The 23,846-nt window shown below is 40.2% G+C and overlaps 3 protein-coding genes across 4 annotated transcripts; 2 read left to right on the top strand and 1 right to left on the bottom strand.

The window, feature by feature from the left end:
• The first annotated feature begins 626 nt into the window (after positions 1 to 626).
• Positions 627 to 8,458, top strand: LOC104930782 (signal-transducing adaptor protein 1). The gene is made up of 13 exons (XM_010745659.3): positions 627 to 847; positions 2,368 to 2,439; positions 2,548 to 2,667; positions 2,756 to 2,812; positions 2,901 to 3,052; positions 4,082 to 4,213; positions 4,338 to 4,407; positions 4,983 to 5,085; positions 5,227 to 5,310; positions 6,481 to 6,555; positions 6,697 to 6,747; positions 6,855 to 6,986; positions 7,078 to 8,458. Exons 1-13 carry the CDS (start codon positions 761 to 763, stop codon positions 7,128 to 7,130), a joined length of 1,188 nt encoding a protein of 395 aa, XP_010743961.3. The 5' UTR covers positions 627 to 760; the 3' UTR covers positions 7,131 to 8,458.
• On the bottom strand, positions 7,710 to 16,736 carry fsd1 (fibronectin type III and SPRY domain containing 1). The gene is made up of 13 exons (XM_019279148.2): positions 16,527 to 16,736; positions 15,737 to 15,832; positions 15,486 to 15,617; positions 14,261 to 14,362; positions 13,983 to 14,005; positions 13,406 to 13,527; positions 10,891 to 11,100; positions 10,704 to 10,802; positions 10,470 to 10,617; positions 10,298 to 10,380; positions 9,592 to 9,843; positions 9,386 to 9,474; positions 7,710 to 9,291 (listed from the first exon to the last, which is right to left on the bottom strand). Exons 1-13 carry the CDS (start codon positions 16,539 to 16,541, stop codon positions 9,181 to 9,183), a joined length of 1,482 nt encoding a protein of 493 aa, XP_019134693.2. The 5' UTR covers positions 16,542 to 16,736; the 3' UTR covers positions 7,710 to 9,180.
• Positions 16,737 to 18,852: 2,116 nt separating this feature from the next.
• LOC109143096 (uncharacterized) lies at positions 18,853 to 23,717 on the top strand. Of its 2 annotated transcripts, XM_027290469.1 has the most exons (5): positions 18,853 to 19,168; positions 19,333 to 19,719; positions 20,141 to 20,197; positions 20,666 to 20,788; positions 23,186 to 23,717. In XM_027290469.1, the coding sequence occupies exons 1-5, from the start codon at positions 19,126 to 19,128 to the stop codon at positions 23,338 to 23,340; spliced, it is 765 nt and encodes a 254-aa protein (XP_027146270.1). In that variant the 5' UTR covers positions 18,853 to 19,125; the 3' UTR covers positions 23,341 to 23,717. The 2 variants fall into 2 exon arrangements, with proteins under 2 accessions (XP_027146270.1, XP_027146271.1); XM_027290470.1 differs by lacking the exon at positions 20,141 to 20,197.
• Positions 23,718 to 23,846: the final 129 nt, after the last annotated feature.

Below are 23,846 nucleotides of genomic sequence, written 5' to 3'. Positions count from 1 at the left end.
TCAAGGCAAGACAAGGTTGGAAAGATGTCTGATGATCTGAGTTCAACTGAGCCATCTTCAGCCGGTGTACATAAAGTACAGAAATACATTTAGTAACTAGAGCTTGCTCTAATTTTTTTGAGGTTTAAAAGTAGTGTGATTTAAGAGATGGTACTCTGTTGACAGTAAACAGTGACAGGTGTCTCTCTCTCAGTCTTTACCTGTCCTTGGGCGAAATACTGAACCACAAATTTCTGTTGTTTACATACAAAAGTAATGACTGCCGCACAACATTTAGTTTGACATCAATAAATAAAAAGTTTCTCTCATCACTCCCAACTTTTACTGACTTCCAGCATCTCTGCCTAACATACAGTTTATAGCTGTTATTATTGTTATGCACTGAATATAATATGACATATCAATAAAATATGTCACTGATGAGGAGAAAAGTTTATATAGTTCATAGTTCAGTTGCTTGTTCACTTTAAAACCTGTGAACTTACAGGGTATCATTACAGAGTGCTGCAGGCAGGTGATTTCCACCCTTGAGAAAGACGATGTCTCACCTGTGGATATTTTTTTTTACAAAAAACCCCGCCCACTTTACGCATTGACCAATCAGCAACGAGGACGCTGCCTCCTTCCAGGCAGGTTCATCGTGCCTTACTTTATTTACTCGAGGCAGATCTGGTGCGACGAGCAGAAGCTGTTGATATATTCATGTGTAAATCCACAACACAGTCAAATCTGTGTTTAGGTTCAGATTCATTGAAACGTGATGGCAAAGCGAGCAACGCGACCCAGGAATCAGCTGCCAACCTGCTACTATGAAGGATACCTGGAGAAGAGGTCGTTCAAAGATAAGGTGAGCTGCTGGAGACAAGTTTCACTTCATGTAACTTATTATTAAGAACTTCTTAATTCTTCTCTGTTAGTTATTTGTAGGCCTGTAAGTTGTGTGTGTGTGTGTGTGTGTGTGTGTGTGTGTGTGGAGGTGGGTGAGGATAGTGAAATCAGTTCATGCACCTGTTTGAAATTATGCTCAGACTTTATTTGTAATTTTAAGATCAACTGTATCAATCAGTGAGAGGAAACAGTTTACCCGCCTCTTTATTTATAACTACAATCCCTGTTTTCTCAGTTTTATAGTTATATATTATGTGTGTTACCAACATGTGTTGCAGAAATAGAGAAAAGTCTAAAATCAGAGAAAAGACAATATAGTTTAATGACTTCAAAGGCTGTTGGCATTCAATTATGGTATTTTACTTAAATGAATCATTTGTCGCAAAATCTCAGCAATTGCATCTGAAAAATGACTTAAAACGATGAACTGATGGTCCAAATAGCAGCTGATTATCTTTGTTTTTCTGTCGACTGATCGATTAATCGACCAATTTCAGCTGTGAATGTTTGAAATAGTTCTGCTGTTGCCAAGATGAAGAAGATGCCAAAGACTCCTGCAAACATAAATAAGTCTAAAGTGTCAGAGACATTCAGGAGTGCAAGGTGATTGACCCTAATAAGGAGGGCATGTTACATTTTGTGTGCTGGCAGTGTAATGACATGCTTAGGTTGAGCAGCGTCATAGTTTCTCGTAAGGTTGGGTGGACTTTGAGTCTTTCAGCAGGTCCCAGGTCCTTAAAACTGGTCTGACAACTTCTCTGCTCAATGTGCCATAAAGATTAGAGTGAGCCATGGACTGACGGTAAACTAAAGAGAAATACTGGCAAGACAGGCTTTGCAAATAATAAATCCCGTGTGCTGTTCTGCCCAGCCCACGCTGATAAGAGGCCATATACAATGAATACAATCCCAATGAAAGAAGATAAGATTATATGGGAAACTTTAAAGCTAGCTCAGTTCCAGACAAACGTACGAGTGCTTTAAAGTTTAGGAAGTTAAATGCAGAAGTATCTGTTTTATAGTTCAGTTTAGTTTATACAAGTTATTCTGAGTTCAGCTTTTAATTGTAACTCAATGCATCTATGTTGGCTTTGACCTGAAACAAACAAACTTTAATTCATGCAATACTCTCACAACATACACTCCCACACAAATGAATCTGGTGACACACTTAATTCCCTTCAGGACTAAACATTGTTATTGATTTCACACAGTGGTTTCTGTTGTGCTTGACTCATCAAGTCTAATCCAAGAATGTCACCGGCACAGATGCCCTGTTTATTTCCTTGTTGTGTGTTACAAGCATTTAATTATCTCCTTTTTTTATTGTCTAACACAATGAGAAATTTGTTGTTCTTTGGTTTTCTTCTTTATATCAGTGTCTTTTTCCCTGCTTGGTATGTTTTTTTTAAAGTCAGCATGCCTCTGTGTGTGTGTGTGTGTGTGTGTGTGTGTGTGTGTGTGTGTTTGTGTGTGCAGACGTCTCGGAAACTGTGGACGTGCCTGTGTGGAAACACTCTGTTCTTCTTCAATGAGAAGAGAGATGCCGATGTAAGTAGCCACAGGGATTTGGATTAATATTAACAGACAGATTTAGATGTTTATTTATGAAGATAACACTTTTTTCCAATGAATCCATGTGTCTTTGTTTTTCATCAGTACATAGAAAAACTGGATCTCAGTGAATTCGTCTCGATAACAGATGACAGCAGCCAGGATCGTAACTTAGAAGCAGCCAGACTCAGCCTACAGATGAAGGAGGAAAATATCAAATTGACTGTGAGGGAATATATAGAAAATTTGTAAATCATCCTCTCTCTTTTTTTTCAAAGTAATTCCTCATTTTCACAGTTTTTCTCTCCTCCAGGTTCCTAACGCAGAGGCCCGTGAGCTGTGGAAGGGCTACATCCAATCTGTGGCTGAGGTCCGTGTTGTATAAGTTTAAGAGACTGATGTTTCACCTCTCCTTTGCACAGATCATTTTAAAATAGAAACTGTGTGTCTCCCTACAGCGGTCGGTTCCAACCTCCCTCAACCTGCTACCGGGCCAGATCCACATGTTAAAAGCGGCGGTAGAAAAGGAAAAGGAAAGGATTAAAACTGGTCCTCCATCTGGTGTCGCCAACTCCAGTATTTATGTCAGCCTCAAAGCAGACATGCCAACGTGAGTCTCCTTAATTTATACTTTTACCACTGGCAAAATTAGTGTCCGGGAATTCAGGACAAAAACACAAAGTATCTGCATGTTGAAGCTCGAAAAAACAACTTAGAAACTTTTTATTCTGATGGAAATATGTGAGTTTTTTGAGTGGAGTGTTCACAATTTTCATAGCAATACCATCCAGGAACGACGGTGTATCTTCATATGTTTTTCAGATAAATTCAAGGATTAAATGCTCTTTATTTGGTTCACCAAAAACATCAATACCCTATTGAATTACCTAGAAAGTGCAGCATTGTGAAGCTTTGATCCAAAATTATATCAGTGTGGTATCTGTAGGTTAATGGACTAGTGTGCACAGCTCAGCTCAGTTGTTGCTGTCTTGATTCTTAAAGAAGATTTAATTCATGCTTTCTCCTCTTGTTGCTCTGCTCAAAAGGCACAAGTAGTTAGTTTTATTTGTCATATGTAGGTTCACACAGGGTCAACAGTACAATAAAATGTTATGGCGCCCTGGTACCTTAACTGGTAGAGTGCGCAACCCCGGTTCAACTCCAGCCTGTAATCTTTTGTCCTTTGTCATCCCCTGTCTCTCTCTCTCTCTGCTTTCCTGTCTGTCCTCAGCTGACCTGTCATATCGAAAAAGCAAAACAAAATGGATAAGATGTGGAAAACGGGTCTGCTCAGCAGTAAGAGCAGTAGCTGTGATAACTGCGAACGACAGAAAAGATAAAAATAAGAAAAAATAAAAACACAATATAATAAACCTAATATAAAACAAAATGAAATACTGTATAAATAAGATATACTACACTATTTAAGTGTATGAAAGTGACAAGCGTACACAGGGGCACTGCACAAAGTATCAGTCCTGGTACTAAAGCAGCAGTAATAGTAATGATTAACAGCATTTTTTGCAGACAGAGTGTATTCAGAATTAATAAAGCATATATATCTAAATTCAACCTCTGTATGTCTGGATGCATCACTTTTAAATAAGCCACTAAAATTCAGTTTTCTGGTGTCCTGCAGCTGTTATCACCAAGTGTCCCGTATGGAGGCCGAGATGCTGCTCGAGAGAGAAGCCAAGAGAGGAAACCTGCTGCTGAGACCCGGAGGAGGCGAAAACTCCTTCGCTGTATCCACCAGACAGGATCTTGACGGGTACAAACACTCATAAACTCAAGCTTATCACACTGCACCTGACTTATCTTTGAAACTATGTTGTTGTTGTTGTTGCATGTTGTTGTCTTGGACCATCTACAATCTTATTAATCTGTGTTTTCAGCCCCGTATTCAAACACTACCGCGTGACTCGTAAACCTGAAGGGGGCTTCGCCATTGATGTGGACAATCCAGTGAGTATTAAAATAAATCAGGTCAAGCTGAACACTTAAAAAAGAAAGAGCCGCTTTCACTTTAATTTTTTTTATTGTTTGGTATGTTCAGCTTCAGGTTAATTGTAACACATGACCTCGAGGAAAAGCAAAGAGTGATTACTGGTAAAACAGAAAGTCACATGCCGATCATATGTCTTCTGTAGAAGTATTCGATAATAATTTAGCGCCCGATGACATGACTCACCTCTGATTAAATTACTTGCAAAGTGTTGCGTGCCTGTTGACATACTTCTACATGATTTCCTTCCCGGCACACTCGCGTTTGTGTACGTGAATATGAACAAACAGGGAATGACCTTATTATGAGTTAACTCTTCATAAGTATTTGATGAAAAAGTCCAAATGGGAAGTATATGATGATGATTTACTAGAGAACTGAATGGGACTTTACATAAATGAATCATCAGTCAGTGTCAGCAGGTACCGTTTATATTAGTTCATTGTGGTTATTGTGGTTGATAACGGCAACGGGACTGTTTTATTTCCTATACTCTTTTTATTGTTCTTTAAGAAGTTTCTTGTTTTCGGCGCAGGTCCCGTGTGCCACGCTGCACGATGTGGTCAACTATTTAGTGGAAAGAACTGACGGCTTCTTGATTCCTCTCATCATGGAGGAGTATTATGAGAAAAACATCTGTACGTACAGCAACCAGACATTTTCAATCTTACTTTTTTCTCTCTTTTGTTCACTTATTTCTTATTTAAGTAAGGCACGCACATACCAAATACTTTTTACCTAAGGGTGAAGACAACTGACTGAAGTTCTTATTTTTACAGCTTATATCCGATCTGATGATGAAAATGGGGAGAAGAGCGTCCAGCAAACGAACCCCGTCCCGCCGAGCGTACTGACCAAACCAGGTACTGTGTCCATTAGTACAAAAACACACAATCATGAACACACACAGCCATCCACAAAACTATTCACACTGTTTGCCCGACCTGTTTGCTGTCACGTTGACGCACTCAGCTATCCGGAGGTTCCACTCTATAACCGCGTGGTTTAATCTTTTCCAACTCAGAGAAACACAAATGACTTCTAATTGAATCTTTATATCGTAATGCTAAGCAATTCATAATATGATATATGATATAATATGTTTTATATCATAAATATTCTAGTTGGCAGTTGGATGATTCACTTTGTACATGAAGGTGTGTAAAGAAATTCCCCCCTAACTATGGTCTGACTGAGTCCACTTACCCACACCCACTCAATCACTCATGGTTTGCTTGTTTTAGAGCCTTTGTGCAGCAGGTAGAAATTCCACCACTGACTTTTGTTTAACTCGAACAAATGTTAACAAGACTAACAGTCTTGCAACCTTTTTAAACTTGTGACTCCTTACACACAAAGCAATGACCCTTCTGCAATTTGTGTGCTGTTTGTGACTAGTTGAGCCAAAGAGTGACTGTGGGGAGTGAGATTATTACAGCAAAGTCTGAAAAATTAAACTTTCTTTGGTGTATTTTTCTGCTTTTCTGTCTTCTTAATCATCTATTAACCCCACATTGCTCTCGCGACCCTTTCAACCACTGATTACAGTCATGCCGGTAGCTCTGTCCAGTGTTTAAGATGTAATGGGCTCTGTTTACAGGATATAATATGAATAAACTATATTTTTATTAGTGTATAATCACCTGAAAATGAGACTCTCAGTGTTTTTGGTACTTTAAAATGGTGGTTTTGCTGGTATTTGGCCATATAAACCAAAGTGTTGGATAAACTGCAATTTTGACCTGATGATGGTGATTTTCAAATAATCCTCTCTATTAAATTTCATTACAATTTATCCAGTAGTCATTAAGGTATTTCATTTTGAACTGAAGGCTAGTATGGCTAAAAATCTGGAGGTTGACCTCTTATTTTATTGAACATTCTGTACATGTTTGTACTGTTCATGTTCCTGTAACAACCAGCGTCTATTTGTACTATGTTTGGCATTTTGGCAGCAGTTGGTGTTCACTCTTGTCATCACCGTCTATTAACACTATAATAATTATAATTATGTTTTGTTGTTTGTCCCGCAGTACCTCCAGCGAGAATAAAAACTGAACCAGTGCCAGAGGTATTTGAAGATGAACACCTGTACATTAACGACAAGCGTGAGTTTCACTCCTCTCTGTGCAATCAGTCCATCCATCTGTCATTCCTGCTGTTTGCTCGTGTGTGTGTTGCAAAGACAAACGGGTGTGACTTCATTTTTTTCCCGCTGCTATTAATAACCAAAGTCTGTGTTCAAACAGGGGAGGAGAAAGAAAAGAAGAAAGAGGATTCCTTGGTTTTTCCACTGTCACGTAAGTCTTTCCATCTTATCTGTGAATCACGGGAACTCTGTTATTTTTGTGTATTTTATCTTGAACTGTGACTGTACTCATTAGCTTTTGTTTTTGATGTTTCATAGAAGTCAAGACTCCAAAGAAAGCAATGATGCCTCCAATTCCTGCACCTCGCAAATTCTCATCGTCTTCCTCTACCTCCTCCACAAACATCCAGGAACCCGCTGTGAAAGCCTGCACAGATAATGTGGGACAAAGTAAGTCCACACTGCTTCTTCTGTTACTAATGTAATATTAATTTCCTGCCTTTAATATTAAAACTTATCGTCCGATGTGTTTTTTTTTTAGTTCATTTAGCTGCAATATCTGAGCTGAAAGCAAAGCTAAAAGTCAAGAAGTGAAGTGTAAAGAGTGACCTCTCCTGGTGGGAGCTTCTCAAAGCATGTGACGAGTCTGTCCCTGCAACACGAACTGACGCACGGGAGCGCCGACCAGCTGTTTCCCCACAGACGGCCTCCTCCTCCTCCTCCTCCTCCTCCTCCTCGTCAGCCGGCTGTCAGCAGTAAAGCCTCTCAGAAGATTAACACTTTATCGACTCGCCCCTTCTCGGACACTCATTAGCAAATGAATCGACTGTAACAAGGGGTGTACATGTCACATTATCCTCACCTTGTTGCTCTTGTACATTTTGCACATTCCCCTGATTAGATTGTCAGATTTTCTTCATCAGTGTTGTTTTGTCGACTTTTTTGAGTCTAATTAGCTGCTGAATTGTACTGTATATATTTTGTACAGAGCTAAGATGGCTATATTTATTCTGCCTTAAGATGTGATGTTTATATTTTACCCCCATTGAGCTGGTTTGTGATCACCTTACCTACTTTATGTGAATGTATTGTAAATAGTAGAAATCAATCAACTTCATGTTGTACGTCTGTATCTGGCCTATTTCTTGTGTTACACATCTTTTTATACAGTTATTTTTTTTTTTATCCCCGCTGTGTTTTTATTCCTCGTTGAAGCAGAAATCCAAGAACAAAAGAAGTTGCTCTCACTCCTTTATTACCTCAATGACTGATACAGTATAGTGGAAAAATTAAACTATTTACAATAAAACTGTGACATTATGTCAGCATGTTGAAATAAAGTGAACATAATTCTCAGCTTCTCTTAAAGCATTGCAGGCTACAGTTATTAAAGAGATGCATATAGCAGGAGCAAACATGGCAAGGCGAGACTGTTACCATGTGTGTAACGTACGACACGGGTGCTACTCGGAGGTCGGGGCGGTGCACAAATAAGGACTTTATAACTTCGCCTTTCAGAGTTACTTTCATAATACAGTTTGTTAGCCGAGGCTACTTTCTATTCGTTATATTTGGACTACAGGCTTCTTGTTGAGCGAATAAAGTGGTGGTGTTAGGATCAGACACATACATACTGTACACACGAGCATTAGGGTGCAGTCAAGTGGGCAAAACGTATACAGTACAGTCATTTCCAAATAATCCTGATATCATATGTGATGACTCCTCTACGTGGAGTCGCTTTCTGTGCAGAGTCTGGCTAACACTGACTCCTAATTTAAAACTAACAGAACCTCAGCAGCTTTCTAAAAAAGGACCTGGTTTCTTTCACGCAAACTGTGCGACCCGACTATGAAGAGTGAAATGCAGTAAACACTGTGAAGTCTGCATGCCTTTGTAAGAAATAAATACAACATCCCTAATACGTGTTGCTCATTTCTTCTGATCTATTTAATAAATCCTGATTAAAAGGAGCATTGTCTAGGAGCAGGTTGTTACACGGGTTGGTTGACGGGTAGAGGCTGATAATTACCACTAAGCTATGTTACGACCAGGTTATATTGACACTGACACAATACACTGTTTTAACTTGAAAGAGGGAGGCCGTTTCTTGTGGTGACATCTTAGCATGTTCACCCGATTTGGCCCTTTCGGTTTTGGAAATGAGGAGGAAGGCACAGGGAGAGAGCAGACAGGACAGGACAGGCCTTGACCCTGCGCCTGCAGCTGGCGGCACTGACAGTACGACTGATAGTTTTGGTGATGGAGAGGAAAGAAAGGGCAGCGGCCAGCGCTAAATCATTGCTCTAGCAGCAGTGGGACAGAGCTAAATGAATGTGTCGAGGAAAACTAGTAAGACTACAGCTAACATGTCCCAAGCAATCACAACAGCCAGAGTCATACATCTGAAGAATTCTGTCACTGATGACCCAACTTGTTTCCCCAAAAAAAATATTTTCATCTTCATGCAACACAGACACTGCATGTGGAAACTTGGCTAACACCATCCATCTTCCAGTGATGTAACTCTTCTCATGATATGGCTTGGACCGCAGCCGGGGCAGAGGTGATGTTTCTGCAGCGGTGACTGTGGTTCGAGCAGAGCCGGGGAGGAGGCGTCCGAGCTGTCTTGAGTGGATGGGGTTTAGGTGAGGCTAGCGTTGGAGCTGCTGGTGCCGCTGTTCTTCCTCTGGCCGCTTTGCACCATGCTGGGAACCTGCAGGCCGGTCACTACTGAAAAACTGCCGTTCCACACCTGCAGGGGGCGACACAGCAACAGGCAGTTTAAAAAAAAAAAAGATCATGGAGCAATAGATCTAGAAATAATAGTTATACTATATGTTTCTCACCATGAAAGCTGGTATAACTGGCTGCTGGAACTTGGTTTTGAAGGTGTGCATCAGCTGTTTAGTTTTGGCATTGTAGAACGACAACACACCTGGAGAGAATAAAAGACACAAAGCTACTTTTTATGCTGCTGTCTTGGCAGAGTCTTCCAGTAATCCTGTCTGTGATCCATCACGCACTGACTCTGTTTGTTCGCGTGTTTTCGTACCTTCGTCGTAATTGACGTAGACTCCTATACTATTTGGGATGGGACAGTCCAGCGTCCGAGCCTTGTTGTTGTGCTTAGCTGTGAGGCTCTGCTGCAGCCAGTTGTTCAGGTGGATGCACCAGGAAGCGCCGCTTTTCCCCAACTGGTCGAATCGGCCGAGGCTCCGCAGGGCGACACCCACGGCGAAGGCTTTGCTCTCTTTGTCAAAGCGCACCTCCCAGTACTGCTGACCGGCGTCGATCATGGTGTCAGCTGTCAGCCAAGGTGATAAGTTACACGCTTCAGTGTTGTCGTGGTTACATCACATTTGATTTGACATTTACGTGGCAGAACCTGAAACGAAACTTGACTTTTGTGGAAGGAAATTGTGTGGTCAGTTTCACGGGAGAACTAGTCAATGAAAATGGGTTTTGAAAGTACCAGATTGTTGAAAAAAAGCAACGATTAAAAAGGATGTGGAGCCTGCAAATAATGCCACAGGATACGTGTTTTGTAAAAAAACAGCTTTACCGCAGAGGAACTGTGGTGTTCGGAGCACAAGTTGGTCAATTAGAAACAACTATTACTCCCTGCAGCAGAAGTGATATTCACCCCGGGCAGCTACAGGATAAACATGTCTGTTCACAGTGTATTGGACGCCTATAACTCCAGAGTGCTGTGTTGTACTCTTAGAGATGTAGAAGTATATTTGTTGTGTGTTTCTTACCCAGAACCGTGTAGGACTCTGCTGTAAATCGGTCTCTGCCGGGCCGAGCTGTCGGCGCTCTCTTCGGTGACATCAGGGCCGACCTGGTTACAGAGGGCAGACAAACATCCAGATTTTTTGGGGGATTCATTCTTAATCACCTGTAAGAACCTGTAAATAAGACGCTACAAACCTGGCTGGAGAGTGCATCGGGGAGTTGGTTCGGTTCTTTTCCTTGCGGATGTCTTGTATTTTTCCTCCACTGCTGTCCCACTCCACACTCAAGTCCTCCACCTTCAAGTTCTGGTGGGACGAAGAGGAGTCCAGTTTGAAGTTGAAGGCTGCAAATAAAAATGTTGTACATGTATTTTTACTCAAATAATATCAGTAGAGTGTTATAAATCTATCCTGTGTCCAGTATTCTCACCGTGGGTTTCAAGCGTGACCGGCTCAGAGAAGTCTCCCGCCACCGCCTTGTTACACGCTCTTACTCTGAACGTTAAGTACCGGGTGTCAAAGCGCTGACCTGAGAATAAAAACACATCAAGTGAGAGTCAGCGGCGTCAACGTCCAGGACAACAAACACCTCGACGTAGTCCTCCTCCTCCTCCTACCTGTGATCGTGTGCTCCATCTCTCGTATCCCCTCCACTACCATCCAGGGGTAGTCCTCCCTGATGCGCGGCGGACCCTCGTGGTTCGTGCGTCGATGTTCCAGTATGTAGTGGTCTATCTTGCTGTCGGGCTCCGGCAGGGTCCAAACTACAGTGACGGTGTTGTCGCACACCTGGCACTCGGAGACCTGGATCTCTGGAGTGGCGGGAACTAAAGAGAAAAGACACATTTAGCATTGTGTAACAACTCTTAAAAACTTTTCTTACATAGCAGAGAAAGTTTATAATTTATCACTGGGAATAATGTTCACTGCATTTATTTGGTTTTGTCCATTAGGGGGCAGAAGTACTCCTAAGTACGTTAACGGGTACATAGCTTAGCATAAAGTTATTATCATATATTTACACAGTCATGTTTGGAGTCACGTTTGTCTCCACCTGACCAGTATTTACTCTATTTTTAGCTCTATTTTGCTCTTTTACTCTAGATATCTTGCTCTTTAGCTGCCTCTTTTCAACTTTTGTCACCGGCAAGCCGCTGACGTCCGTCTGTCTGTCTGCTGTTTGGTGTTGCACAGGTGGCCTACAGTGAGAACACCAATGGGGCTGATTGTGCCAGTTAGTACGTGGGCTGTAACCACAGCAGTGCATTAAAAGGGAAGCCTGGCACAGATGCAGAGCCGGCAGATATTCCTCTGCGGTTTCATCGCTGTGAATGACCCCATTCACGTTGCACGTTGTCATTTGACTCGTTAAAGTATTAAAACACTAAATGGAGCTCTGTGAAGCCATTGCCGACACAAGTGGCTTGTTTGACAAAGGCTGATTGTTTTGTTCTTTGATTTGTTGCTGTGATTAGACTTCCTGACTGAGTGTATGGCTGGAAAACAAAAGTTCAAACACTGTGCATAACCGTGTGTGTGTGTGTGTGTGTGTGTGTGTGTGTGTGTGTGTGGGTGGTTTCTATCGCTTTATCTCAGAATCAGATTATCTACATAAAATAACATCAACTAGCATTTGTTGGCTTTGATTTTAGCATCTGCTCAAGCATCTGTCACCAGGATTAAAATTAAAAATTACTTTATGTGTGAAAATAAAAAGTACTGTTTAATATTAGAGCCCATTTGACACTGTTTTATTAAGGTATAAATAACATTTTACTGTTGCAATTTAAATTTTATACTGTTTAATCTGTAAAAGTGCAAAAGCCTCAATATTAAAAATGACAATTCTGCTATAATTGGGTCCTTTTCTTAAAAAAAAGTGAAAAAAAATCTGTGTAAAAGAACTGATTGCATCCTTAAACAAGACTTATCGCTATGCTAGAATTATGAAAATGGGACTTTGGATTGAAAACAGGCTGGAATACTCTGGAAGCAAACTATTATCACTTGTTCTGGGCCTGATGTGTCCTGATCTACACAGAATTAGTAACAAAAACTGTTTTCCTAAAATCAACAGCTGTTTGCTTTACTGAGTGTAGCTTCTAAAAAAAGAGAAATTACAACGAAATGGCTCAAGCTGGACAGCCCGTCTATAAAGGAATTATATATTATTCATGAAATCTTTGTAACGGAAAGACTCTCCTTCTCTGAGAGACGACAGAAAACTAGAAAATACAGAGAAACTTTGGCAAAAGTGTAAAAACGTATATCGCCCCTGAATGGCCTTCTTTTGTTTAACTTTCTTAACTTATTATTAAACCGTTAGACAGATACAGCCCATCATCGTCTGTTTGTTATGTTTGTTTAAGTTATAAAAATTTGAAAAGCTTCATCAAATAATGATAACTGTGCCGTTAAAGTGTGATTCCTATGACTAAAAAGGGGAAGAATAAATTCTCCTGGTACATTTTATCTGAGTTACGACACGTTTTGTTAGAGCAGAGAAAGTTGAGCCGGATCCAACTTTTAGAAAAATGCAGCCCGACGTCACACTCGACTTCTGCCAATCAGATGCTGAGATCAGGCAAACCCTCCACAGTCAGCGTTAAAATGTCACTGAAACTGAGACTATCCTGTTGCGTTCTGGCTTTCATGTACCAAACTGACTCGCCTGACTGTAATTTACGCTGCAAAATAGCGACACGAAGAAGTTTAATTTGGTTTGTGTTCCACGGTTTCTTTTTATCTATATATTTATTTCCTTATCTCTCTTTAATGTTTAATACTGTTTGACCCTCATATAAAATCCTGTATCTTTTGATTCATCTGTTTAATATCCATGATTGTACATGTGTCTTTAATTATTTAATTAGAATTTTAATATGGATAAAAATGATGATGATTTATTGTACGCCTCTGTGGCTGAGGTCGGAATATTGTTACGTTCGCGTCATGCTTCAGGACTAAAACCGTACATATGAATGAAACTACAGCTGTTAAACAAATGTAACGGAGTGGGGAAGGAGTTTAAAGTTGCATGAACTCGGGATACTCTAATGTATTCGATGCCGTCACCGTCCGGCAGCTCTTTTGTTTCTATCTGGTTTTCTTTGTGTTAAAAGTGGAGCAGACCTGGGAGAAATTTGAGCCCCTGCAACATCTCCCTCTCCTGGCTGAAATCCACCATCAAGTGACTCATGTTGTCGCTGGCTTTCGCCTTCAGGGAGAGGCGAAAGGCTGGAGCCATTGTTACACTGCGGACAAAGAGGGAGAGACACACACAGAGAGAGAAAAAAAAAACACACACAGAGTGGAAACAAACAATTGTCCATTATTCAGCTGGATCGAAAAAAAGAAAACAGGTGACTCTAGTACAGCTCACTAAGAGAAAGGCCACTAACTAGACTTCTGTTACAATCACTGAGCTCATCACCCGGATCGACACTCAAAAAAGCGGAGCTAGAGAGAGGGAGAAGGAGTCATCCAGGGAGGGGCTGACACAGGATGGTACAGACTTGAGAAGACAGTGTGGGGGGGACACAAAAAGACAAAAGGCTCTCGAATGGAAAGGGTTTCATAGTGCTGATTATTGTCTACAAAAATGGGTGCGGTGGCTACAGAGTTTTGAATGCATGCAAAAGCTACATTATGAGATGGTTCAATGGTTGCAAGAGGCTATGACAAAAGGGAAGCAATGGGAGTACTATACCTATCCTTAATGTCTTTGGCCGCCTGGAGAGGAGAAGCAGAGAGGGAAAGGAAAAAAAGAGATACGGAGCGAAGAGAAAACTGAGTTGTAGCCCATCATGTATGTCGTCATTTAACACAAAAAGTCGCTGGTGGCTGTGTTAAAGTAACTGGTAGTATGACACCGCGAGAAGGACAGATTAAATCTTACACATGTGTATATAAAATGAAGTTATAAACAGCGAGCGGAGGGAACGGTGTAGCGGCATCGCATCAGCAGCCGGAGTTGGAGGCATTTACCTGAGTGAAACCGTCCGTCTCAGAGGAGCACAGCGTCTGATTGGCCAGCTCCAGCAGCTCCTCTGAACTCTCCAGGGCTTTGGAGCAAGCGCTCAGCTGACTCTGAGGAAAAAGAAAAAAAACACCGGACCAGAAAGAGTCAGATCTGCCAACGTGTACACGTTCATTCTATTAATAATGGGACTACTGTGCAGAAGCTATGGAGTTATAACATCATTTGAGAGTCATGAGGCTGCAGAGGTTTTTAAATGCACGCACCGACCAAGACCGAGACTGAGAAGCGCACAGTGATATCTGTGACCTGGGAATGCCGGGTTTCACCGCGTGTGAGCTGAAGTCATCGCTCTAAAATTAACTAATGCAAAAAAACAAAAGCCAAAAGCTTAAAACATCCATCTTCTGTAACTGCTTATCCAAATCGAGGCCATGGAGGGCTGGAGCCAATTCCAAACTGACTGGGGCGAGAGACGCGGGGTACACCCTGGACAAGTCACCAGCTCATCACGTGGGCACCGATTACCCTGCATGTCTTTGGACTGTGCCCCTCAGCCGGGGTTCGAACCAGGAACCCTCTTGCTGTAAAACGACAGTGCTAACCAACCATCCATCCATGTTCTGTAACCACTTATCCACATCAGAGTCATGGGGATTGGAGCCTATCCAGATCTGACATCTTGGCGAGAGGCGGACAAGTTGCCAATCACACCTACGACCAATTTAGAGTCATCAATTAACCCGTTAATTCAATGTTTTTGGACGGTTGGAGGAAGCTGGAGTACCGGGAGAGAACCTGTGCAGACATGGAGAGATTCAAACCAGGAACCTTCTTGCTGTGAGGCGACAGAGCTAACCACAATTTAATAATTAAATCTCTCTCTAGATGACTTTGCACATAAATGCAACTCTTTCAGGCTGACGTCTTTCTCTCTCCCTGTGTATCAGATTTCATTCATTTTTGGTGCATCAGAACACTCTGTGTGTTTCATACATTTGCATTGCCTCTGTTTCATTCTCTCTTTCTCTAGATGGGCTGTCTTTGATTTGTTTCTCACGTCCGTGACATTTAAAGTTTCGCCTACAGAGTTTTTAGTCAGACGCTTCAGTCTCACTTGAGTCAGCTGCTTTTTGTTGACTTCAGAGCAAGAACGTTCGATTTGCGATCAGGATATAACAATAAATCATAAAGATAATCTACTTTTTAACATTTTAACTGAACAGCACTTACCTGTAACTCATACGTGCGTCCGGCTCTCTCCTGTTTGATGCGTGTCAACATGTTCTCCTTCATCTCGTCCAGAACAGAGTGCAGGGAGGTGAACTCGGACTCGAGGTCCTCCTGGACTTTGTTGGAGTTGGCCTGGGCGTCACAACAACAACAACAACAACAACAACAAAAAAACAAAACACATGTGACTACAGGAAAAAAACACACACTAGACACATCTGAGTTAATAATCCACGCGTGTGTTTCTGTACCTCCAGGTTGTCGAGGCTCTGCTTGAGAGTGCAGGCGAAGTTCGAAATCTCCTCGTTCTTCATGGCCAGTGTGTGGGTGATCTTCCGCAGAGATTCCTGAGGAGAAACAGAAAATCAGCCTGATTTAATTTTACACCTATACATATATTAACACCTTGCAGCATTTAAAAGGTTGAATGCCTGCAGGATGCCTCCTTCAGGATGCCTCCTCCACCCTCTGTCTCTGGTTGAAGTTATGCTTGGACACAGGGAGCTGTGGACTCCCTTCTTCTCTGCATGATTAAAACATTTGACCGGATCAGAGAGAAACCTAGCCCCTGTGCACAGAGGAGGGAGGGAGGGAGGGAGGGAGGACACTTCACGGGCGGAAGGATGCGCATTCATAATTTAATAATGCAGCCTCACGAGCATTGAACAAGCCGACTTAAAAATAAAAAAAGGGGGGACTGACCACAACACGGGCTCGGTTTATTATACGGATCACAGCTGTCGTCACATTGTATCCGTGCCCCCATTCATGCAGCAGGACTGTGTAATGTTTGTTGATGCGAGAGGAGCTGCAGCAGCCAAGGCCACCCCACCACCCCGCTGTCCGTGACTACAGCTCGGATACACCGACAACAAACTGGTCGATGGCATCCACAAGACAAACCTTTGATTCAAATATAAAAACGCCTCAGTGAAACACGCATCCACAAACGTCCCCCTCCTTCCTTCCTTTGTACGCTACGCCCTGAATCGGCTTCCCCCCCTCCATCAGAGACACCTGTTCCTCCGGGCTCCGGCTCACCTTCTGGTCCCCCATCTCGCCCCTCCGATGCACCGGCGCCGCTCGAGCCGCAAACCCCGCCGCTATCTCCGCTCCGTCCCCCGGTTTTTCGGTGTATTAGCACGGCGCAGCTGGTACTGATGCTGCCGGAGTGCAACGCATCTTCCCGTACGGACGCCAACCACCAACGCCTTTCGGGCCGTAGTGCGCAGTGCGCATGCGGCAGAGGGGGATTCTGGGTAGTGAAGTTTTCTTTGTGGTTGCCTTCAGGGACTGTCGGAGAAATGTTTAACTACAGTGCTCCACACACAAAATACAAAAACACAAAATATTCAGTTAATTTAAAGTTAAATAATACAAATTAAATATGTTGTTTTAGGTTAGTTATAAGAGTTTGAGTCCTACAAAGAGCTTTAATGTATAAAAGCAACATTAATTAATACAAATAAACAAAGACATTGAGTGAAAACAAACTGCATTTAAACATTATTTTAATAGTTTGATTAAAAAATGTAATTTATGTGACCAATAAAATCCACAAAAAGCATCAACCTTATGACTGTAAACAATGACTGCCATCTCATTAAATCACATGTTGTATTTTTCACCGGGAGCCAGAAATAAAACCAACACTTACATGCTGTAACACTGCTCTGCTCCAGGTTTTCTCTGTCAAGTTAGTTTGTGGAAATCTGATGAAACATAAACTTCATAAATTGTATAAAATAAAATATCTACATGTATATATATTTTTAGGAAAATGTACCCTGAAAGTGTATATAATAAATACAATATAAACTAAATAAATAAATAAAGTTTTGGTGACAAGGCCTCTCCATATAATAGAATATTACATAATTATGTAGAGCACAGTCAATATTGCAAATCACATTATCAAGTAATGTAACTGACACACAGTGAGCCTACTGGGGCCCTGGTGCAGTTGTCTGCTTTGTTTCTTCATCCAGCCTTGCTGCAGAGTTTAATCAAAAAGAGAAAATAAATCCAAATTGAAGCATTATGTAGCAATTTCCCCCCATTGATGAATCACATTTGCTCTGAAAGGAGGTATGATTTGTTAAATATCACTTCAGGGTAGGATTCATTCAGGTAGTTTATAGCTCCAACCCTTTCCTGGCAGCATTAACATGACACAGATATCCTCTAAACATTTTCTCCAGGTAGCAGTTAATAAAATGACAGCATAATTTTTTTGACTTGTGCTTGTACAGAATGACTCAACCCTTTGTTTTTCTTTATTAGCATAATAGGATAGAACAAAAAAGTAGAAAACATGTATATCTAATGTTTTTATTGATGAGATCTAATATTAGAACAACACTGTTAAGTTCTATGGATGTTAAAAAATTGTACATTTATATTTTTGATGAGCAAACCACAGAATAAACTCTTAATTAAAATAGTTTATCATAACACTTCAGCATAATAAGGTACACTGAATGAATATTCACCAACAGTACCTATATAATATAGTATATAATTTAAATATAAGTGTACAAGAGAGTTTAATTGAGATTATAAACGAGTATATTTCAGCACCCACTCGCATCTGTGCAGACTTCTGTCCTACTAAACAATTGACATGAGCTCATTTCTCACACATTACATTACAGGCAGGACCTACTTTCAGTCTCTCTGTAAATATTAAGTTCAAGGTTAAGATTTCCGATGTGATACACCCACCCTGTATACTTGAGATGTTTCTTCTTGTGGTCTTTTTTTTTTTTCACTGACAGACAGACACGTATTATCATGCTGCATCCTCTGACCTAAAAGTAAATTAAAGACTTTAAAACAATGTTTAGAGAAGATCAGAGTAAATCAGTGCTATAGATATTTTAACTAACTTTATTTTAACTGTAAAACGTCACAGACATTAGAGGTTGTGTTTTATCTCTGTAAACTTTTCAACCTTCCTGTATGAAACTCTCTTCTAAGGAAAAGATGATTTTGTCAATTCTCTTGTTTCTTGGGTAGTTAGTATGTAATTTGTGGTCTGAGACTGAATAAGAAAGTTCACCTGCCCTATCATACTTAGTTGTGTCTTGTCACAGGAAGCCAAGTGCAATTTTTCTAGTAGAGTGAAGCGGGGACATGGAGAAATGTGTTTAGCACCCTTGCACCAAAAACCCACAAGTGTTTCATAAACCCCTTGTATCGCTGTCATGTGGCCCCCGTCTTATTTATTGTCAATCAGCAAGTCAGCACACGTTCATTTGCATTCATTGTTTGCAGAAATGTGCCTTGAACAGGATGTGTATTTTCAGCAATGAGGCAGCAGCAGCAGCAGCAGCATGATGATGATGGCTTTGATGTGTTTTGATTAAAAGCAAAGAGACAATAATGTATTACAGTTTGGTCAGTAATCTCTCTTTTTGAAAAGCCTACACAATTTTCCATCTTCACAGTTGTCATTTCTGCAAAAGTTCACAAATGAGGGAACGCAACTTCTTACAGTGCAGTGAAAAAAAAAAGAAGTCTCCTCCTCCTCCCACCCACACACCCACAGGTTGTTGTCTAGCTCTTTCATATGTTTGCACAGAGGCAGGCAGTAGAGACAGGATGAGCTTGAGAAGAAGCCCACCTCTCACATGAAACAATGGAAATGTGGCTGAAACGGTCGGCTCTACTGTTCTTCACAGGTAAGAGTCCTGACATAATATTTAACAGATTGATTCACACAATACAGTAGAACAATGAATGGGCAGACTGAAATTTCACCTGTAGAATGAAAAAACATTTACCTGTCTGTCTGTCTGTCTGTCTGTCTGTCTGTCTGTCTGTCTGTCTATCTATCTATCTATAGTGGTAGTAGCAGCCACGATGACATCGGATCAAGTCAATGTGATTCTGGATCATAATACTGCAGAAAAAGTGGAAGTTCCTTTTGGTTCCCGTCTGATTTTCTTCTGCAATTTGAATACGACTGGACTTGAGAGATTTAGGATGAACCTCTATTTTAACGTCTCTGGACCTCCGTTCAATCAGAAAAATGCGACATCTGATAAGTTATTTTACAAGAACTCCAGCAAGGGGAAGGATGATGGCCAAGACAGGCCATTATCCTTCAATAAGACTTTTGATTACCCTTCAATAGCCACACACAACAACAGTGGATTCTTCCTGTGCAAAATAAAAATAGAGATTCCTGCACTTGATACTATTGTCAGTCTTCCAAGAGAAGTAGTTATCAGTAAGTATAACTTGTGACTGTTCTTTAAGTTCCCCTATTTCCTATGTATAAGCAGCATACAAACATTACATGAATATCCTTTAACACATTATAATGCGGCTGTTTAAAGTGTTTAATAATGTGCAGTATTTGTCAACAAGTATCACCTATAAAGACATATCTTATAGTGTTACACCTGTGCTTTTTATAGTCATTCATTATCTCACATATAGAAGTGCACGGCAGGAGTTATATCTGCTTACATTATAGAGGCTTATTAACCGTTTATGACATGTTTATGTGCTGCTTATGAATGCTGAATAGATCTGCATAAACATAAACTGTGTTAAGATGAAACATTATCATCATAAGGGGGTTTATATTCTTGTACGTGATTACAAAAATTGCTTCTGAGAGTATCATTCTGCTTCCTTCATGACAGCAAACAGAGTGGAACTTACAACGCACCCGTCACTACCCATAGTTACGAGTAAACCAGGTGTGTGTGTGTGTGTGTGTGTGCGTGCGTGTGTGTGTGTGTGCGTGTGTGTGTGCATACCAGTACCTATGAACACTAATACACGCAACATATATTTTTAGGAGCTGTTTTTCTGGTGCTGGTTGTTGATGGCTCATTTCCTGTGGCATGTTAAACTGACAAGTGTTGATTTTTCTACTTTTAGATGTGATGAAACCTCAAGAGTCAAAATGTGTCTACACACACACACACACACTGTGTTGGCATTGTGTTGTACACATCCGTGTTAGTCTTATTCTAGCATGTACATTGACCATAGTGTAGCCAGAGTATAGCAACACCTCACTAAGTCAAACTTTGTGTACTTTGAATGAAGTAAAACTGCGATATTGGACTGTTGTTTGCACACAGTGTCCAATTTATACACACTCTGATAAACTGACAAAACGTGATCACATCTTAAGATAGTATTTTTTTAATCTCTTACAGCGTCTCCCACAGAAAGCTTCTCGCTGTGGTGGCTGTGGATTATATTGGGAGTGTCTGCTGTCATCCTGAGCATCCTGCTGCTCATGTGTATCCTGCTGAGGAGAAGGTGCCGCCAAAGCAGAGGTATCAGTCTGCCGTTTCAGTTCAGAGGGTTGAGATACATCTAGACATTAATTAAAGAAGAAGACAAGATCTATAGATCTACTGCTGCTCGGAGAAAAAGAGGTCAAGAAACAGTTCTGAATTAATGCCTGCAAAGATGTGCATTTAACTGAATAAATGAGGGCCAGAGTGAGTTTTGTGTCTTTATGTCTGAGTGACAGAACAAAAGAAAAAGACCTCGTTCATGTCATAGCAGGCTGTTCTACCCACCCGACTCGTGGCCGGTGGATTCAGACTGCGCAAGCAAGTGGTTTGTGTGGTTACACAGCACAGCGTGAGACAATCTATAGTGTCAAAGTAGGGCAGTCTTGTGCTGTCTTGAGTGTGGTTTAAGTAAAGTTCGAGAAAGATTTGACTCTTCAGAACAGCAAGAGGAACACAGTGAGTTATGATCCCCGCCAACTGACCAATACTGAGAAAAATGTCATATATTTGCAGAAGTAAAAGCAGAAAAAAATCTACCCACACTATGTGTCACTGCTCTGCCACTCACAGTAACCATTTTACCAGAGAAACGGTTTTAACAGAAGTGTGCAGACAATCCTTAAACGGAAATCATTAATAAATGTGCAAAATTATCATATTTCTCTATTTCACTAATTTCATCCAGAGCTGAAACTATTCAAGACAGATCATTGATTTTAATAATCGTTTGACTTATTCAATCGAACAAAAACTGCAATAATTCACTGGCTGCAGCTTCTCCAGTGTGAAGATTTGCTACTTTTCTTTGTTTTTATATGATTGTCGACATTATAGACAGACATTTTTCAGTAGTTTCTATTATTTTATACACTAAACAATGAATCCATTAATCAGTTAGTTGAAGGGGGCAGATTGCAGATTTATTCGTCTATATGTTGTTGCTCTTGGTGATCATAATAATTAACTGATTGTTTAATGTCCTAAAGACAAAATAATTGACTCTTGCATTTCGTGCATCAGTATTAGTGGTTTGGTCACAGAGGACGGAGAAGTAGGACAGAGGTTGCATGCTTATGCATAAGTATTTTCGTCAAGCCACAATACTTCTTGTGTCTTTCTGAGCAAGATTATTTTCCCCCCGACTCTTATTTTGTCCATTTGTGAAATGCGAGAAACCCGTATATGTGGACTTTTTTTGTTGAAGTTAAAGTTTGTTTGGTGGATACTTTTCTGTGTTAGTAAGAAATGAAACATAGAAATGTCAGTGGACTTTTACACATGCCCACACAGTTTCTTTGCTCTTTCACCATATTGTCATAAAGAGTAATTTCATTTTGATGCCACTGACAGTATAGTAGTTGCTGAAAATTACTTTTGGAACATGAGTCAAATTTACTGAGTTGAGTAATATTTTTCTTGGGGTAAATGAAGTGCTTTGTTGCGCAGAATCATATTTGTCAAGTTTGTGAGAACTGTGACACAGAAAATGTGTTAAAGCAACACAGCATGTTTGAGGCTTTGAGGACGGTTTCTGTCAGCTTTATTATAAATTTGAAAGATTTTAAAGACGATGAAATGATCGACAATGTTTGGCACAGCATAGAAACCACAATAACAGAGCTAAATTTAGACTTTCTTTTATTATCAAGACACTGTGTGTGAATTTAGACTAAGGAAGCTTCATCATCCTTAACTCACAGCATGTGGAGTTTATAGATAATATCTGAGAATTGTTTCTGCTGAAAAGAAACATCCGTCCTCCAGTCTATATATCAGATCTACGCTGCAGCTTTTAGGCCGTTGTTGTGTGTGTTTTCTTAAATAATTTGCTGACACCCATTTAAATTATTTATATAATTTAACAACATGGAATCTAATAACAGGAGATAATTAGGTCAAAGGTTGCACAATTTTAAATAAAAATTAAAAATACAAGATATTTAATTTAAGCCATCAGGTATTTTATTTTATTTTATTTTGTTTTATCACTTGTGGGACATAAATGTCTTTCTTTGTTGCAAAATATATGATTATATTATGACAATTTCTCTTATATTTACATTTCTATCAAACAATTTTATCTTTTTTATTATTTCTTTCTTTATTTCTTTTTTACCCAGTATACATTTCCTTTTCCTTCAAAACAGATTTCTACTGCTTTAAGAACTTTTTATTATTATTATTATTATTATTATTTTACTTTAACTTCATTGATACATCTTCTCTAAAACAAATAACACTTTAGAGTTATAGTGATACCACATAAATGATATATAGGTGTAAGAACTTTGTTGCCACGCCCTGTACAAAGATTCACATAAATACACACATTTTTTTTATAAACATAAATATAAATACATAAATATTAAATAAACTTGTGTGTGCAGTTTTCAGCCTAATATGTGACACTTGTCTTTGTTTTGAATGCAACAGAGGAGCCTGTCTATGCAAACACTCATTCGTGCAGCAAACAGCCCTCACCTCGGATGCCTGTGGACAACCTGAAGATGGTTCCTTCATCTCAAAACCTCCGGAACCCGAGTCCAGGCAGGAGATACGACGAGGGGACACGGAGACAGAGACACTGAAGAAGTCCTGGACCACCACCACTGTCTCAACCTCTCCACATATAAATATATGCATATATATATATATTTCCATTTTATTTGGTTTCTTCTTGTACAATATCCATTTCCACCCACAAGGTGGCAGATGGTGTTTTTGTATTTCAACACCTGACAATATTTGAATGTGTTGCCAACAGTGGCCTTTGTATAGCAAATAAGAACAAAGCAGCTATGAATTAAGGAGCTAATGATGGGATGGGATGCTTTCTAATGAATAATGTGCTTATTGTTTGAGATTAAAATGAATGTTTTTGGCTGTATAAATAGTGTATAATATTAACAGTTAGATTGTGTTTGTGCATTTCATTAATACACATCAGAATAAAACAAATAAAAACACCTGATCAGGTACGTGTGTGTGTGTGTGTGTGTAGTTTTGTGGTTGCACAGCTGATTGGTTGCAAAGTTGAGTGTTTTTTTCAAAAGAAAGGTACAATCAAAAGTCACATGACCAGGCCCCTGCCCAC

The sequence above is a fragment of the Larimichthys crocea genome, chromosome XVII (genome assembly GCF_000972845.2).
Source record: "Larimichthys crocea isolate SSNF chromosome XVII, L_crocea_2.0, whole genome shotgun sequence".
Lineage (NCBI taxonomy): Eukaryota > Metazoa > Chordata > Actinopteri > Sciaenidae > Larimichthys > Larimichthys crocea.
The sequence above is the reverse complement of the archived record's forward strand: the minus strand, read 5'-3'. Positions and strand labels throughout refer to the sequence as shown.